At 36.7% G+C, this 19432-nt stretch overlaps 1 protein-coding gene across 1 annotated transcript; it reads left to right on the plus strand.

Annotated features, from left to right (window-relative positions):
- The first annotated feature begins 888 nt into the window (after positions 1 to 888).
- DCAF1 (DDB1-CUL4 associated factor 1) lies at positions 889 to 10201 on the plus strand. Its single transcript, XM_079001054.1, has 14 exons — positions 889 to 1355; positions 2229 to 2310; positions 2445 to 2561; positions 2653 to 2831; positions 2923 to 3646; positions 3742 to 3839; positions 3928 to 4351; positions 5371 to 5964; positions 6267 to 6446; positions 6688 to 7152; positions 7239 to 7349; positions 7464 to 7582; positions 7659 to 9129; positions 9196 to 10201. The coding sequence occupies exons 1-14, from the start codon at positions 1075 to 1077 to the stop codon at positions 9895 to 9897; spliced, it is 5547 nt and encodes a 1848-aa protein (XP_078857180.1). The 5' UTR covers positions 889 to 1074; the 3' UTR covers positions 9898 to 10201.
- The last annotated feature ends 9231 nt before the right edge of the window (positions 10202 to 19432 follow it).

Genomic DNA, 19432 nt, shown 5'->3' on the forward strand with positions numbered 1-19432 from the left:
AACTATTTTTTCACTTTATATAAACAGTTATACGATAAGAATATACAATTTTTCAAGTTATACAACAACTAAACAAACAATAAAAATAACAAATTGTAAACATTATTCTAACAATTTATTTAACTAATAACTTAAAAAATGAGCATATTCTAACCATTTTATTAAATGTAAAACCACCCGATGCACACTCTATGCAGTCTCTACTTGTACATTCAAACAACCACTAACAAAATAGCATTTAAAGTTCAAGTATACTAAAGAAATATTAAAACTATCAAACACAACAAAATTACCCTTTCACAAACATTATAATTTCTATTTTTTTACACTAAATAATACAATAAATAATAAAATAATAAAGAGTTAAAACATTAAAAGAGTTAAAATCTAACCATATTTGCAGGATTGTTGACATAATCCTCAATTTTCTTCAAAACATAGTCAAAATCGCAAAAATAACCCCGAGATAGAGAGAGTTTTTGTATAGAGAAGAGTGAAGAATGGAGAAAAAAAAACGTTTATATAAAGAAATTGAGGGAATTTCACAAATGGTTTGCTAATTTCGCAGATGGACCTTTCCATCCGCGAATGTACAAGTAGCTAAAGCACAGTTGTGTTTTAGCTGCTTGTACATTCGCAGATGGAAAGTCCATTTCGCAGATGAGACTATTCTATCTGCGAAATTCGTGGTTATTTTTGCAACTTCGGTTATTTTTAGTTATTTTTATAATTTAATTAGTGTAAATGACTATTTTTGTCCTTTTCTTTATAATATATTATCACAAAAATAAACTCTAACTCCAACACTTTAGGTTATAATTATTTCGGGCCAGGTTTCAATCCGGTTAAACGGGTTACGATCCTTTTCGAGGCCTGTTGCAAAATTCCCAAAATTTGTAGGGAAACACACATTCGCACGCCTCTCATATAAACTACTCTTCTCAAACACACAGTCGCACCACCGAAGAATTCCCTTTCAATTCAGAATCAATTCATTCAACAATTTGTGTATATATATATCGCCGCGATTCAATCCTACACGAATTAATCATCTACGTATTTTGTTGTTCGACAATGGAGGCCGCTGCAGACGATTTTCAAACGGAAGGAGCTGCGGCGCCACCGCCACCGCCACCACCTGAACCGATTCCCCCGGTGGAAGAGGATGACGAAGACGAGGAATATGAAGAGGAAGACGAGGAGGAGGAGGATGACGAAGAAGAAACGAATAACGAAGACGAAATTCTGATAGCCAAAGCTCAGGGACTGATAGACAAGATCACCGCCTCTCCTGATAACCCTAAGCCCATATGTCTTCATGCCCTAGCCTCCATTCTCGAAACCCAAGAAGCCAGGTCTTACTTCTCTCTATCTCTCTGCATATGTAAATATACATATATGCATTTATATCTATACAAACAAACGTATTAGCTTAAAAATCGGTTGTTGATTAAGTGAATTCCAATTTGCCCTTGTTGTCCAATGACTCTTTAAAAAAGTATTTGGGGATGTTTTAATTGCGGTTTTTGTTGTTTCTATAACATATGACGATATGCAGCCTCGCCATGTTATATGTAAATATTGTAATTCTGGTATTTCAGTTTGAATCAAGTTCAAGTGGCTGTCTGTTTCTTTGTTTCCTTTTTTTTCACGTGACCCTTTTTCACATTCAAACTATTCAGGATTGCTTATTGGAGAACTATTGAACCCAGCTTTGTATACTCCTGACATACATCACACTCGGAAATGAATGTTTTTTTGACCAATTGAATCCTATTTTACTGATTGTCTTGAGTGAGATATGTGAATTTGAGTATTTAAGCAACATGTTACCCTAAGTTGTGATTAAGACCTTTGTGTTTAAAGGGAATTTAAGCAACATGTTACCCTAAGTTGTGATTAAGACCTTTGTGTTTAAAGGGAATTTAAGCAACATGTTACCCGAAGTTGTGATTTAGTCATGTCATGAACACAACACATCAGCACATTGTTTAAATATCCAAAGGTTTTTGTGTGGCCACCAATGCACTTTATGTTAACTTATTATTATATATTGATCTTGTTTAAAGCAATCATTTCCAGTTTTCCACAACTAGTTCATCCACAAAGTATGCTAATATCTCTTTTTGTAGGGTTCTCCATACCCATCTGTCTATATATGCCTAATACAACTTAATTCTATAAAGACTATTGAATGCTGACATATTCCCATGTAAATATCCATATAGGTACATGGAGGAAACTGGGCATTCCTCTTTAAACAATGGTCGTGCTTCCTATAACATCGGGCGTTTGGGAAACTTACTCAGGGTAATATAAACTACTTCTCTTTTTGGTTTATTAGTTTGCAGTAATTATTTTACATTAAAAGTTGGTGTACTATAAATCTTGTTGTTTAGTTGGAAGTTTTTCAATATGAAAAATGACACAATGTCTTTCTACAGGATAATGATGAATTCTTTGAATTGATATCTGTAAAGTTTCTATCCGAAACTCGATATCCAATATCTGTTCAGGCAGCTGCTCTAAGACTTCTCTTCAGTTGTTCACTCACTTGGATGGTATGCTCTATTCTCTATAATCAAGTAATCAACCACTAAAACATAAAATCTTCTTCTCATTTTTTGTTTCTAATTATATCAATATCTACAGTATCCACATGTTTTTGAAGAAACCGTTTTGGAGCACATAAAACAATGGGTCATGGATGGGTCAACACGGTCTTCTTCTGAAGATCACAAGGGCAAAAACGGGTCTAGTGTAAAACAATCATCCGATTCTGAAATGTTAAAAACCTATTCTACTGGACTTCTTGCTGTATGCTTAGCTGGGTATGTTATGTTTTAAAACATCATTTCTTTTTCTTTTTCTTAAAAGATCATTATGTTGACTTTTTGACTTTGACTTTGACTTTGACTTCAGTGGGGGTCAAGTAGTGGAAGATGTTCTTACATCCGGATTATCCGCCAAACTTATGCGGTATCTCCGCATACGCGTATTAGGGGAAGCAAGTACAAGTCAAAAGGAGTCAAACTTTTTATTAGACAACAAAAATTCTTCAGCTGCTGCTATTAGATCAAGGAGGCATGCTTCCGAGACATCTCTAGAACCTTCTAGAATCCCAGAGGAGGGAATCACAGACGACAGGTGGACAGAACCAGATGGTTTAGAAGAAGATAACGAAACTCATGATGGGAAGACAAGGGTAAATGACCGAAGTAACCCTGGAAAGAATCGAGGATTGTTAAGGTCTAGAGGGAAAGGCAGAGTGAATGAAGGTGGTGTGGAGAATGAACATGCTCTTAATTCTCCAGGGTCTGGAATTAGATTAGGGGGACAAGGACAGGGACAGGGGCAAGGAAGGAATTTTAGGGACAAAAGTTTGGTAAAGAGCGTGGAGTTAAAACGTGTGGCTGATTCTAAAAAGTTGTCTGGAAGGGTAGGTGGTGATCTTATGATTGTTGAAAGAGATGATAGTGATGACTGTTTTCAAGATTGTAAAGTTGGATCAAAGGATATTTTTGAGATTGTTAAAATGGCTGTAAGAGCTGCTGAAGCTGAAGCTAGAACAGCAAATGCTTCTCTGGAAGCCATTAAAGCTGCTGGTGATGCTGCTGCTGAACTTGTTAAAACTGCAGCTTTGGAGGTATGTTCTAATAATATTATTATTCTCTTCCATTTAATTTCTTTTCACTAATTTACTGTATTACTGAGTTATTTATTACTGGTTTATATGTTTAGGAGTTTAAAAAGTCAAACAATGAAGATGCTGCAGTTCTATCTGCATCGCAAGCTGCCTCTACAGTTGTTGATGCAGCTAACGCTACTGAAGTTTGTAGGTTTGTAATTTCGTAGTTTCCATGACATATCTAATTTTTTCAACTTTCAAGATAATAATCATTTGTAATTAATTTCTTTAATTCACAGGAACCATAACACAGGTGTGAGTGAGTCAGCTAATTCAAAAGATCCAGAACCTGAAACCAATGAGGAAACTGAAGAGTTTTTCATTCCTGATGCTGAATCTTTAGCAAAACTAAGGGAAAAATTCTGTATTCAGTGTCTTGAAATTTTAGGAGAATATATTGAGGTTCTTGGCCCTGTGTTACATGAAAAAGGAGTAGATGTTTGTCTTGCATTGTTGCAAAGAAATTCTGATCTTAAAGAGCCATCACAGATTGCAGTCCTTTTGCCTGATGTGTTGAAATTAATCTGTGCTTTGGCTGCACATCGGAAATTTGCTGCATTGTTTGTGGATCGTGGTGGTATACAAAAACTTCTTGCACTTCCGAGAACGCCCCTCACATTTTCTGGCCTCTCTTCTTGTCTATTTGCAATTGGTTCACTTCAGGTATTGTTATATAACATGTTATTTACATTTTAGCCACCATTTGTTATTGGACTTGTGTCAGTTTGACAGAATTTGCAGTTTTCTGTCCTACGCACTCTTGATTTCTCATCTGTGCAAAAGACGTAAATACCCTTGTCATCCCATCAATAAAGTTAAACCTAGAAAGCTTGTCAATGAGATAAAACTTAAAATTTTTGTCCCACCATGTATCCTTTAAAAGAATTGCAATTTTGTCTCATTAACAACCCTTCTAGGGCTACATTGGGTGAAGAGGATGAGAAGGGTATTTATGTCTTTTGCACTGATGAGAAATTGAAAAGGAGTTTGTCTGTTTCTGTTCCACCTTGTTGTACCCTTTGTAAGAATTGCAATTTGTCTCGTTAACAAGCCTTCTATGACTACATTTTGTGAAGAGGATGAGAAGGGTATTTATGTCTTTTGCACATATAAAAAGTGGTGAGTGAATTCCTGACCCACCTTGTACACCCTTTTGGGTAGGACAAAAAAAATTGCAGTCTGTCTCATAGAAAATCTTTTCTGGTGCTACTTCCATTGATGAGGATGGGAAGGGTATTTATGTCTTTTGCACAGATGAAAGATCAAGAGTGAGTAACGAGTTCCTATCCCACTTTGTAAATCCCTTTTTAATAGCCATAGAAGGCTTGTTAACAAGACAAATTGCAATTCTTACAAAGCATACAACAAGGTGGGACAGAAATAGAAAAAGTGAAACTCCTTTTCGATTTCTCATCAGTGCAAAAGACATAAATACCCTTCTCATCATCCTCACAGAATGTAGCCATAGAAGGCTTGTTAACGAGACAAAATTGCAACTCTTACAAAAGGTAGAACAAGGTGGGACAGAAACAGAAAAACTCCTTTTCGATTTCTCATCAGTGCAAAAGACATAAATACCCTCATCCTCATCATAAAAATAGCCCTACAAAGCTTAACACAAACTTAAATTTCATTCTTATATATTTTATGTACTAAAGAATTCTAATTTATGTTTATTTCAGGGAATAATGGAGCGTGTATGTGCTCTTCCTTCAGAAGTCATCCACCAACTAATCTCACTAGCACTCCAACTCCAGGAATGCCCACAAGACCAAGCAAGAAAAAACTCCGCCTTATTTTTCGCCTCTGCCTTCGTTTTCCGAGCCGTAATCGATGCATTCGACAACCAAGACGGCCTCCAAAAGCTTCTAAACCTCTTAGGCGAAGCCGCATCCGTAAGATCCGGCGCCACATCAGCATCCGTGGGCCCCTCCGCTACAAACCCCCTCCGGACCCCACCGGAAGTGCTGACATCATCAGAAAAACAAATCGCTTACCACACAACCGTTGCGTTACGCCAGTATTTTAGGGCGCACCTTTTGTTGCAGGTGGACTCGATTCGGCCTAATAAGAATCTTAAAAGTGCTCCACGGAATATTCCCAGCTCTAGGGCGGCTTATAAGCCACTTGATATTAGTAATGAGGCTATCGATGCGGTGTTTCGTCAGATACAGAAGGATCGAAAGCTTGGGCCCGCGTTTGTCAGAGCCAATTGGCCTGCTGTTGAAAAGTTTGTCAATTGTAATGGGCATACTACCATGTTGGAATTGTGTCAGGTATCTTAAATTTACATATTTGGTCCCTGAGTTTATCTGAATTTTGCAGTTTTGGTCCCAAAATGTATCTTCTGTAGTTTCAGTCCATAAATGTTTTTGGTCCCTGTTCCAAGTAAAGTGACTATACTACCCTTTATATTTGGAACTGTGACCAAAGCATTAAAAGGACCTCAGAAAAGGACCAAGATTGTAAGAGAAGTTTAATCAGTTGAACTTAGAGATCATTTTTTTTTTTTGTAATGTACTATGTTTTTTCCAATCATCAGATGTTTAACAATTAATACTTTTTTTTGTCTGATTAGGCACCACCTGTCGAGAGATATTTGCATGATTTGCTTCAATATGCATTGGGTATCCTGCATATTGTTACATTGGTTCCTAATAGTCGGAGAATGGTAGTGAATGCTACTCTGAGTAATGATCGTTTAGGCATAGCGGTTATTCTTGATGCAGCAAATGGTGCTGGTTTTGTTGATCCTGAGGTATATAATTCAGTCATTCTGCATTGTATGTGTTTGAGTAAATTACAGTTCTGGTCCCTGTGCTATAGCAGTTGTTTTGGATATGGTCCAATAAGGTTTTTTTTTTTTTTTGATCCTTCTAGTGCCGTGTCTTTGCTGTTAAATGTAAAATGACCATTGGATCATACCCGAAAGACAGGGACCAAAACTGTAAATTAATGTATATGCCAAATGCTAATTACTGACACATGTTCTTGGACAGATTATTCAGCCAGCACTAAATGTTTTGGTGAATCTTGTCTGCCCTCCACCATCAATCAGTATGAAGCCAACAATGCCAGGAGGACAAGGACAGATGTCATCCACCCAACCATCAAGTTCAAACCCTCCTTCCACATCAGAGCCAGCTGTCAACCTGAATGGAGAATCCACCGGGGGGCAGGCGACACCTGGCGCCTGCTCTGGACTAGTTGGTGACCGGAGAATCTCATTAGGCGCCAAACAAGGCGGTCCTTCTTCCGGGCTTGCTGCACAGATGGAACAAGGGTACCGCCAAGCAAGAGAGGTGGTTCGAGCCAATAACGGTATCAAAGTTCTGCTTCAGCTCCTCCAGCCACGGATTATCACACCATCTACCGCCCTTGACTGCCTTCGTGCTCTCGCTTGCAGAGTCTTGCTTGGTTTAGCAAGAGATGATACCATTGCTCACATTCTAACAAAACTTCAGGTATACTATATTCTAAATCTAACAAAATACCAACTTACTTTCAATGATTTTTTGGTTTTAATACTGAAGAGCTTATCTTGTTATAGGTTGGGAAAAAGTTATCAGAACTTATTAGGGATTCAGGTAGCCAGACGCCAGGTGGCGAACAGGGAAGGTGGCAGACAGAACTATCTCAGGTTGCAATTGAGCTGATGGCGGTATGTATACTATATAATAAGTATTTGAAAAATACCCTTTTTTTATTCATTAGGGTTTAGGGGATTATTTTGATTATGATGATAATGATGATGTCATTGTATCATGTATTACAGATTGTTACAAATTCAGGGAGAGCAAGTACATTGGCTGCTACTGATGCTGCTACTCCTACTCTGAGGCGAATTGAGAGAGCTGCTATAGCTGCTGCCACTCCTATTACTTATCACTCTAGGTATTCAATTGTTCATTCATCTTGTTGTTTCTCTTTGACTCTTGTCTCCATTTCTAACTTTTGAGATTTGGTGTAGGGAGCTTTTACTGCTGATTCATGAGCACCTACAAGCATCTGGTTTATCAACAACCGCAGCTCAACTTCTAAAAGAAGCTCAATTAACACCTTTACAATCATTAGCCGCCCCTTCATCTCTCGCATACCAAACCTCCGGTCAAGAAACCGCATCACTACAAATCCAATGGCCGTCCGGCCGCTCCTCTTCCGGCTTTCTCACTAAAGAAAAATCCAAACCACAAGACGATCTAAACCACTCATCTTTCTCCTCAAAAAGACGACCTTTAGTTTTATTATCCCCAACAACCGCCAAAACCACCAATTCCTCAAAAAAACCACCCATACCTCCGACATCAGAACCTCCCGCCACCTCAGAAGTGGATAATTCCGATTGTATCCTCAAAACCCCAATCATATTACCCCTGAAACGGAAACTCACCGAGTTGCGTGACTTCGGACCATCATCATCGAGCAAAAGACTCAACACCAGCGACCTTGGATTCCGGTCTCCGGTGGGTCCCACACCTACTACCAACCGGAAAAACACTTTACTAGGTGACACTCCGTTCTCCTCTAGAACACCGGGAACCGTTGTATCTGATAATTTAGAAGATAATAACGCACACAGCCACGGGATTGCTGACACGCAAGCGAATCCCGAGCGGTTAACCTTGGATTCAATTGTGGTTAATTATTTAAAACACCAACACCGCCAGTGCCCAGCTCCAATCACCACCCTACCGCCGCTCTCTCTCCTCCACCCACACGTCTGTCCCGAATCAAAACGCAGCCTCGACGCCCCATCAAACATCACCGCCCGCCTCAACACCCGTGAATTCAGAAACATGTATGGCGGCATCCACGGCAGCCGCCGCGACCGCCAGTTCGTGTACAGTAGATTCCGGCCATGGCGGACATGTAGAGACGACACCGGCGTGTTACTCACCTGCATCACGTTCCTCGGCGACTCCTCCCAAATTGCCGCCGGTAGCCACTCCGGTGAACTCAAAGTCTTTGATTCAAACACCAACAACATGCTCGAAAGCAGCCCCGGCCACCAGTTCCCGTTAACCATGGTTAAATCTTTCATCTCCGGGGACACACAGTTACTTCTCTCTTCAAGCTCACACGATGTCAGATTGTGGGACGCACCCTCGGTGTCCGCGGGACCCAAATACTCGTTTGATGGGATTAAGGCTGCGACATTTAGTCATTGTGGGACGATGTTTGCGGCTTTGTCTTCTGAGTTATCGAGACGCGAGATTTTGTTGTACGATGTTCAAACGTGTAAATCTGATTTGAAACTTACGGATCCATCTTCTAATGCTTCAAGTAAAGGACACGCTTATTCTCAGGTTCATTTTAGTCCTTCGGATATTATGCTTCTGTGGAATGGCGTGTTGTGGGACCGGAGAGTTCCGGGGCCCGTTCACCGGTTCGATCAGTTTACAGATTATGGAGGTGGTGGATTTCATCCTGCTGGAAACGAGGTTTGTTTTTTATATTACATAATTAAATTAAATTCTTTATATCTCGTCTCATTTTTTTTGTGACAGGTAATTATAAATTCAGAAGTGTGGGATCTACGAAACTTCAGGCTTCTTCGGAGTGTCCCATCTTTAGATCAAACAGTAATCACATTCAACGCAAGTGGCGATGTCATATACGCAATCCTAAGAAGAAATCTAGAAGAAGTGACATCAGCGTTCCAAACTCGCCGAGTCAAACATCCTCTGTTTTCCGCTTTCCGAACAATCGACGCAGTCAACTACTCAGATGTCGCCACCTGTCCTGTCGACCGTTGCGTTCTTGATTTCGCTACCGAACCGACTGATTCCTTTGTCGGTCTTGTCACGATGGACGATCAGGATGAGATGTATTCGTCTGCCCGGGTTTACGAAATCGGGCGGCGGAAACCGACCGATGATGATTCCGACCCTGATGATGCGGAGAGTGAGGAGGAAGATGAGGATGATGACGACGAGGATATTGATGATGATGCGTTGTTGGCGAATGATGAAGATGGTGATATGAGTAATGATGAGGATAGTTTGAGTGATCTTGATGATGATGAGGATGGGGATGATGATGATGACGATGATGATGATGGGGATTTTGTGATGGATGGGGTGGATTTTGGTGGTGGTGGGATATTTGAGATTTTGAGTGAGGATGGGGAGGAAGGGGATGATGAAGATGATGATGAGATGATTGAATCTTTGAGTAGTGGAGATGAGGATTTTATTGGAGGATTTTAAGTTATATGAGAGTGAGTGTATTATAAAGTTGATTTTAGGAAAGAAGAACGAAAAGAAGAGACTTTTTCTTTATCTTCAAAGTTTTGATGAAATTGGTGGTTTTTATTCACAAAGGGAGGCATTGTATCAGTTAATTGTAGTTTTGCATATCTTTTAGTTGTTTACTAAATTGATCTATGATGTGATTTATGCCTATAAAACTGTGTCAGGTAGAATAACTCATGCCTATACATATACTGTATTGGACATGATCTACTTGATACATAATGCTTTAACATCAAGGTTGGTTTGAGATTGTTGGCTATTATTGTATGTCATGTGAATATATTTTTCTAAAAAAGCTGAAACTCTACTTCTGATGGTGTATAATAATGCACGAGAGCTCTATTTATGTTATTTACAGCAATTGATTCTAGAACTGAATTGGAGCCGTTAGTCTTAATGATAAGTTACTTACGATACACTTTGTATCGTGTTGGATAATATTCTAATATGCAAATTATATTTATGCCGATACAAAAGTTAACCATGTAAGTAACCTATAAAAATCAACGTATCACGGAATAATATGAATTATATAGATATTTTAAGTATAATGCATCATTTTTTCTATAAAAATCAAGGTTCTAAAAAACTCGTCAAGCCATGGCGCGTTATGGCTCCGCCATGGCGCGTCATGGCTCCAAGGCTTGTATGTGCCGCCAAGCTTTACCAACACGCCGCCTTGACTTATATATGTGTATAAAAATAAATAATAGTTGAAAATACATATAAAAATATGAATTATATACAAAATTACCGCCTTAAGTCACGCCTTACAAACGACGTGACTCGCCAAGGCTCGAAAAAGCTTGAGGCTTGACATTGCCACCAAATCACGTCTTACGTTATTTAGAACCTTGATAAAAATCAACATATCACGGAATAATATGAATTATATGGTTTGGAGTAATTTGCGCGTTTGGTCTCTAACTTGTTCTTTTAACTCAGAAGTCCCTACTATTTGTTTTTGTTACGCCATTGGTCCCTACTGTTTGTTTTTGTTACGCGCTTGATCCCTATCTTATCTAAATGACTATTATTTAAATAAAGAAAAATGGTAGAGTAGGTAAGGTAAGGTGAGGGGGATGAGGTTGGTGGTGTGTTTATTTAAATAAATTAAAAAATCAAGGGCAAAATAAGTTTTTTTAGGTAAGACAGGGACGAAGTGCGTAACAAAAACAAACAATAGGGACATTCCGCGTTAAAAAAATAAGTTAGAGACTAAACGTGCAAATTACCCTAAACTATAGGAACCATTCATGTAATTTACTCTTTTTTCTGCCTAAAAGACCGTGACACAAGTATATTTGGCACAAATGATAAATTCTTTTTCAACTCATCTACCTATATTCTAATAAACAAAACTTAAAAATACCACATGTCTAATTTTTATATATAGACCGTGACACAAGTATATTTGGTACAAATAGTAAATTCTTTTTCAACTCATCTACCTATATTCTAATAAACAAAATCTAAAAATACCATATGTCTAATTTTTAACACGTGTGTTTGACATGTGACACTTTTGTATGATTTCTATAATCTCATTTTTTTAATAACAAATCAACTTCAATTTTGATTTTGAAATATAAAATCTTATCCTAATAATATTTTCAAAATATATAATAAAATATTATGTTTATTTTACTTAATAAATTAATTCATAATTATCGTCACCGGTATAGCCATTAACAGTTATAATTAGGATATACAGTAAGTTAAACATATCAACCACTAACACAATTGTATTTGGATAAACTAGTTTAATGTTGAAAATTCTAACTTTCTATGAAAAGATAAACATCCCACCAACACCAAGTTTGATTGAACTCCATCATGGTAAGAGGTTCATAAGACTTCTAGGTACTAAACATATTAATTTGTTTGATATATACGAGTTCTCAGTGGATGAGTTGGACTTCGTAATGATGGAACTATATATTGGTAGTTTGGTACCCCCATTTATATATTACCACTTTAGGTTACCTAACAAAACTTAGCTTATAAATAGTTATTGGACTCTTAACAAAACTTTTATAAAACCCAAACACAAGTTGGATTCAAATCTCAAACACTTGAAATCCACAAATAGCTTGAACGACTACACATCTCGTAGGTCGCCGTCTCTCACCATTTGCCACTTCTTGCTAAACGTTGGTCGCATGTAATTGGCCTCTTCTCCAACTGTCACTATCTATCTTTTCAACCTTGTCTTTCTGCGTCTCAATTTCAGTATGTGACAGATGTTAGATATGAACTTTTATTTGTATTTCATATCTCTTTCTCTAAGTCTTGGTTATTGTGTCTAGGTATTGGTTAATGTGTCAATATTAATTTCTTGCAGGAAGAAAAATACTTGGATGCTTTTTTTCTCATCTAAATATATTATTTGTTGTTTATCTCCGTGTTGTCAATTCGGTTGTATGTAGTATATATAGTATAATAATAAAGTTATAATTTAATTATTTTGTTAATTTTTCAAAATTATTTTATTTATTTATTTGTTTAGTTTTTGCATATTATTCCCTCCGTCCAAAAATTATTGTCCACAGACAAAAAACACACAAATTAAGAAAATATTAATTACGATTAACTTTATTAAATGAAATTACAATTATACCTTTTTGTTGCATTTAATTTTTTGATAGTTGCATTTAATTCCATTGTAGTTTAATTAATAATGAAATGTATTTTGGTAAAAATGATATTTATTTTTAGAAGTTGACAATTATTTTGGGACAAACCAAAAAGAAAACATGGACTATTAATTTGGAACGGATGGAGTATTTATTATAACTTACGAGTTGATTATTAGTTAATCCTCTTTAATAAATGAAAGTTTTTTTTGACACTTGTCAATTGTAATTAATTTTGACACTTGTCATTTTGTGATATTTTTTAAATAAATAATATCCACATTTTTTTTAAATTAAAAAGCCACATAATACTTATACTTATATATGTAAAATATCAAATGTAATAAATATTATACTAAATTGCAATTAATATGTTTCTTCATTTCTTATTTTAAAATTTTATTTTAAAAAATACTTATTATTTACATTTTAATATTTTATTTTTTTTAATCAATCCGTGTAATATACAGGTTTTACATCTAGTTATTTTAATATATATGCATATGCTGATATGCATTCAAATAATAAATTTATGATTATTTTATATATTTGTTTATTTTTATTACATTTAGTAACATTTCTAATATATTTAAACTTTGTTGTGTTATAGAAATGTTAATTTTGTTAGAAAATAGATAGATTTTGTAAACTTTCAATTTTATAAACGAAGATGTAATTATATGTTTCTAAAAATTAAAATCTCCTAAAACGTCTCGTATATATACTTTGTTTCTAGTTTTCGACAAAATAGTATTTTAAATTATTAAAGTTTGTAATTATATCATGATTTTCAATACCACTTAAATTATTTCTTTAACTCAAATATTGCCTTAAAATTATGAGTTGGATATCCTAATTTTTTTTAGATTCGTCATTGGATATAATTGATACCTAAAATATCTTTAATAATAATAATATGACAACAGACAATCTTCTAGACTGAAATTGATATTTAAATGAAAGCTTGATTAGGTCTCAATGCCACTTGGAAGCATGCATGCAAGATTCCTATAACTGTATGTCAAACAATGGGTTTGCCATAATAACTATGGAACCTAAAAAATGCTCAAGCTAGGTTTGTATCCTCATTTTACAGAATAGTTTTTTTCCTTGGAAAATGATTTTGTTGGGTAAATATGTAGTGGGTTATTATTTTTATATATAATTTGGCCATTTTTTTTAATATGATTTGTAATTAAAATTATTCGAGGTGTTTAAAAGCTACTATTTTAACAGTGTATTGTAGGTTATTATTATTATTATTATTATTATTATTATTATTTATTTTATTTCTTTTATATGTAACGACTTACCATTAAACTATGTTTTGATCATATTTTTAGGCCAATACCATCTGCTCTCGTTGCCACCGTCAACCAAGGACGGTTCAACCAATTTGGGGCTCCAAGCAAACAAAAAAATTAGAGTCTTTCAAGTAAACAAATAGTTTCGAACCTGATTTTTTACCACCAGGTCATTTTTACCACCCATCATTTTTACCACCAGGTCAAGCTCTAACCTGTCTTTATAACCCAATAAATACGTATATATATACATATATAATCAACATAATAAACTTTAAAGTTGGAGGCCATTTAGAATTAAGGGCCCTAAGCCCTTGCTTAATTTTGCAAAGGGAAGAGTCGGCCCTGCCGTCAACCTCTCACCAACACTATCCATCTCTAACAACCAAAATCACCTTCTATCATTTGCCACCAAAACCACTCATACCCAACACCACCAACAAACTAATCTAAAATCCTTGAACAAGTTGGTTGCCACCTTAGCGGTACCAATTGATTCAATAAGGGACAAGAGACAATGGTGAATTCAAGACGGAAGTTAATCGGCATTATATATAAAGAACATACAAAAGTAAAAAAAAAATCTGAAAATTTTAGGCATTTTTGGGTTTTTTCATAAAAATATATGTCAAAAATGATTTTTCAGAAGAATGGGTAACAAGGATGGGGTTTTCTAGTAAAAAAAAATGATATTTAAGGTATTTTTAGTAATATAGGGGGTGAGATCTACTTCCAAGTGGTGTCCATGCACCATACTTCTTACTAGCTAGCTCCGCCACTCAGGAGAGAGATGTGAGGGTTGGCTGGTTATTACAAAGTAGGGGATTTGGGCATTTTCTTCGGACAAGAGAATGAGAAAATTATATGGTTTGTAGTGATTTAAAAAGTGATCATGTAAAATGGTATCATATTCTTCTTTGGAATTGTGTTGGCTGGAGCAGATGATCAGAAAATTGATGATGGTCGGAAAAGTTGAAAGTTATTAAATATGTATAAAAGTTAGTTTAATGGTAAATTAAGTATAAAAATGATTTTAGTGATATATTTGAAGATAAGATGTGAGTTTAATAGTGTTTTTTTGGACACATAAACCATAGACTTGCAATAGTCGGTCAAAATGATAACTATTTTAACAAAAAGATATGACTTTAATGGTAAATCATATACAAATATAAAAAATTACTAAATGTGTATAAAAATAATAATTCATTACCTTACGAAGTATTTTTCTATAATTTTTTCAAATATAATATGCTATTGCATTACCAAGCTCATATAAAGGAATGAACTATAGAAATTGTTCTTATTATCTTTTAACTTATAAATTGTTTTTATTTTTAGTTAGTGGTTTAATATAATTTACCTAAATTTTGAAATACGAAAGAATTTTTCTATAATTTTTTCAAATATAATATGCTGTTGCATTACCAAGATCATATAAAGGAATGAACTATAGAAATTGTTCTTATTATCTTATAACCTATAGATTGCTTTTATTTTTCGTTAGAGGTTTAATATAGTTTACGTAAATTTTAAAAGAGCCTATTATGAAAGAACCATATCGATCAAAACATGTTCAAACAAGAAGCATCCAAACATCTCTTAACATTATCAACAAGACAAACTTGATCAATCAAAACAACCCAATCCGATATAGAATTAAAGATTGGAATATCCATTCCCACCAGGTCGCAAACAGAGCCAATATCAATGCCCCTCCTATCCAGATTCACTCTAGTGGGGATTTTGTTTAAATTCGACTTCCAAAAGAACACATTCACCTTGGAAGGAAGGAACCGATTCCACCTGGTAGGCTCCACACCAAACTCCAAGAATTTAGAATCAACAAAAGACCTAGCAGAAGCGACAGAAAACCGCGTAGAAGAATCAACGAACCAAATCCAAGAATCCTAATTAGAATTAAGAATAACCAGATTTGTAGCCTCCCTAAAATTCGAGAATTGAAGAGCCTCCACATCACCTGTTGGAGGTCTTCTAAAAAACGACAACCAATCCAAATGAAGCAATTGATCAGAAACTTTACACATCTTATCTTCGTCTAACGCATAAATCCGAGGATATTGGAGTTTAAGACATTGAGTCCCACACCAAACTGATGGGTTTTAGCCATAAGAACATCGTATGTGCTCATGCAAACCCTAATGCTTGGATTTAGGTTTCTCTATTGTACATGCAATTCATCCAAGACTCAAGAACCTTAATCTAGCATATGCATTTCAAAATTATCACATAAGAGCATATCTAGATGATTACCTCTTCTTAAATGGCTTGAATCTTCTTGTCTTTGGAGCTTAGAGTCATAAGTGTCACTCCTCTAATGACTTACAAACACCATAAGCAAGAGCATGACTTATGAGAAGGAGGAGGAGGCACCAAAAACGTTTAGGGTTCTCTTAGAAGTGTTAGCCACGTTTTTGGGGCCTTAGGGGTTCCTTATATAGGTAGGCTATTAGGGTTTTCAACTATGAAACCCTAATTTGACTGCTTAGGCCCTAAGCAACCCATGGACTCCCTTTAGAACACCCCTTAGACGATTTCTTTATGGGCTTCCCATAGAATTCGTCCAACCTATGTTCCAAGGTGATCCATAGCCCAATTATAATTATCTTATAATTATAATTCCAGTCCCCTAAGTGTAATTAATGTCTTTTAGTCACAAAACTAATTCTTAATTAATTCTTGAGTAATATTAATTAAACAATATGATTTCTCCTTTAATATATTATTCATATAATTTATTAATAAATCCTAATTAATCCTGTTTCTCCATAAATCATCCTATCAAGTTGCTCTGGTGAAGGCAACCCAAAAGGACCATGCACAATCGGGTCAAATACATACCAAATATAGTTACGGGCTTAGACACTAATCCAACAGTCTCCCACTTGGATAAGTCTAGTAACTATAATGTAAGTACAATCCGATCAACAATCGTAACTCTCAAAGACGCTGTCGAACTTTGATCTTATCAGCAACCTGTCCTTTAGATAAGGGATCATATATTCCTCCATTCTAGATATCGTATGGACGTGAGACATGGATTGAAATCATTCTCTCAGTCTATGTGTTGTTTCCCTATTTTCGATTTATGACGACTGACAAAAGACTATAGTTGAACACATCAACTTAGTCCCGGCTTCGCCAAGCGCTTAGGGTGTCATTACTAAATCATCGAGGGGCCCACAGATATCTGTAACGCCCCATTTTCTGGTATGTAATTTAAACAAGTATTTTCATTTATTAAGGGGTATTCGACGAGTTTGTAGCATGACTCGTCGAGTAGAGACGGGATGATCACGCAAATTGAGTCGGCTACTCGATGAGTCCATATGCTGGGACTTAGCGAGTCAGCCTGTCTGGATGAAGCCCTTATTTTAAGGGTTTGCACCCTATTTAAACGCATTTATGCGCCCCAACCTCGCCTCCATCACCCTCAAAGCATTTCTTATCAAACCCTAGCCTCCTTAAAGAGTGTGTGAGTGATTGTTGCCTTGTGAAGGAACTTTTGGTGCATTTTGGAGCAAGTAGAAGAAGGAGAAGGTTGAAGAGTTCAAGGAAGAAGAAGTAGATCCGGACCACACTCATTTGTGACCATCTTTTCTGGTAATAAGTCTCCATCTTGCTTATTTATCTAGTAGATCTTGTTTGTCCCCAAATTGTTGCTTTTAAGCCCAAAAACCCCAAATCCTTTGTGAAGAAGCCTTATGGTCGGGTTATACTTCAGATCTGGACCCTTATTGCATTCTAGAAGTGTAAAATTTCAATTTCGATCGTGATTGAGGTCCCTCTTGAGCTTGGAACCCCATTAAAAGCTTATATTTAGCATTTGAAGCCTTTAAAGCCATGCATGCACGTAAAGTTTGCAACTTTACGTGATAAGCATGCCCTAGAAACTTGGATCTGTGATTTGGAGCCGCTGCATGGCTCAAATAAGGTCTGTATGGAAAATGGACTGAATGGACTCGAGTCTCAAGGTTGACTCGACGAGTCATATGAAGATAGCCGTGGACTCGACGAGTTGGATGAGCAACTCGGCGAGTCCAATGAAGATTGCCTTAGACTCGGCGAGTTGTTCATACAACTCGGCGAGTCGGATGAGTTTTCCCGATTAAAGTAGAGTTTGAGGGAAATAGCTTCATTCCTTCTTAGTTACACGTGGAGTTAGCAAATTTACATGTTCAGATGGTTCCAGGAGCTTAGATCTGCGAGTTAGATGCTCTGGAATGGATTAGAATCGATTGTATGGAATCTGCACGTTAGGACTCGGCGAGTTGTTCTTCGGACTCGACGAGTCGAGTCGCGAGTCCCCTGTCTTTCTTCGACTTGTGAGTTCAGGGTGAATCAGTGAGTGGGAAAGGGACTCGGTGAGTTAAAGTCAGAGTTAGTAATGGAGGGACTCAACGAGTCTGCGCCCTGACTCGGCGAGTCCGGTCAACAGGAAGTTGAGTTTGACTAGGAAGTTGACTTTGACTTGCCCAGGGGTAAATAGTCATTTTACCCTGAGATTTATTATCAGCATTTGATTTAGTGTTTATGGGATTTGTAGCCGGGGAGTTCTGGAGCAACGGTTAGGCAGTTTCAGATTTAGCATCTCGACAGCCAGCGTTACGAGGTGAGTTTCCTTCCTATAGGAACGAGTCTACGGCCATAATGTCGGCCCATTTAGTTAGCAGTAGTATCGGACTTTGGCCCGATGCAGTAGATCAGTGGGCTTGATGTCTTTGTGATTCAAGCATGTCTTTGTGCTATGTGTTCCGGACTTCGGTCCGATGCAGTATGCAGTATATGTGCTTATGCTAGTTGATATGTTTATGCTATGTTATGCTCAGTCAGTTTCCGGACTTCGGTCCGATGCAGGGGACACGGTCCCGGTCAGTTCCGAATTTCGATCCAATGCAGTTAGTTCCGGATTTCGGTCTGATGCAGGGGACACAGTCCCAGTTAGTTCCAGACTTCGGTCCGATGCAGTTTCCGGACTTCGGTCCGATGCAGTGGGCAAGGCCTAATAGTTGTTTATGTATTTTTGTATGGTATGTGGTAGTTTGTGGGAGCTCACTAAGCTTCGTGCTTACAGTTTTCAGTTTTGGTTTCAGGTACTTCCGCTAACAAAGGGAAGAGCTCAGGATGATGACATCGCACACACCACAACTTCAGCTTTTATCCTGGGAGTTTATTTCAGATGCTATGATATGTTGATACAGTTCCTTTTTCATTACACATCTATTATAACTTTTTGAGATTTGTGACGTACGATTTCATTATATATTATGGATGATTGTTAGCTTTTAGTACTATTTAAACAAAATTTTTGGGTCGTACTTTGGGTCGTTTCAATATCGCTTTTATCCCACTTTGGGTAAAAGGAAAGGATAAACTTCGACTCAATGTTCGCTTGTACTCACTCACCGAATTACACACAACAATATGTTTTATAACACCAAGTTACTGGTGCGTTTACATATTATCAATGTGTAACCGACTCGCAAGATACAACTTACATATCTCGGTTTCCAGAATATAAGATATTAT

This window comes from Lactuca serriola, chromosome 5 (genome assembly GCF_051521515.1).
Source record: "Lactuca serriola cultivar US96UC23 chromosome 5, Lser_US96UC23_V15, whole genome shotgun sequence".
In the NCBI taxonomy this organism is placed as follows: Eukaryota; Viridiplantae; Streptophyta; class Magnoliopsida; order Asterales; family Asteraceae; genus Lactuca; species Lactuca serriola.

What these genes read in the sequence shown, in the direction of transcription:
- DCAF1 (XM_079001054.1), top strand. Translation starts at nt 1,075, where the DNA reads ATGGAGGCCGCTGCAGACGATTTTCAAACGGAAGGAGCTGCGGCGCCA. An exon ending in TTAAAACTGCAGCTTTGGAG is followed by an intron (nt 3,647 to 3,741) that starts GTATGTTCTAAT and finishes TTATATGTTTAG; the next exon opens with GAGTTTAAAAAGTCAAACAA. An exon ending in TTGCAATTGGTTCACTTCAG is followed by an intron (nt 4,352 to 5,370) that starts GTATTGTTATAT and finishes TGTTTATTTCAG; the next exon opens with GGAATAATGGAGCGTGTATG.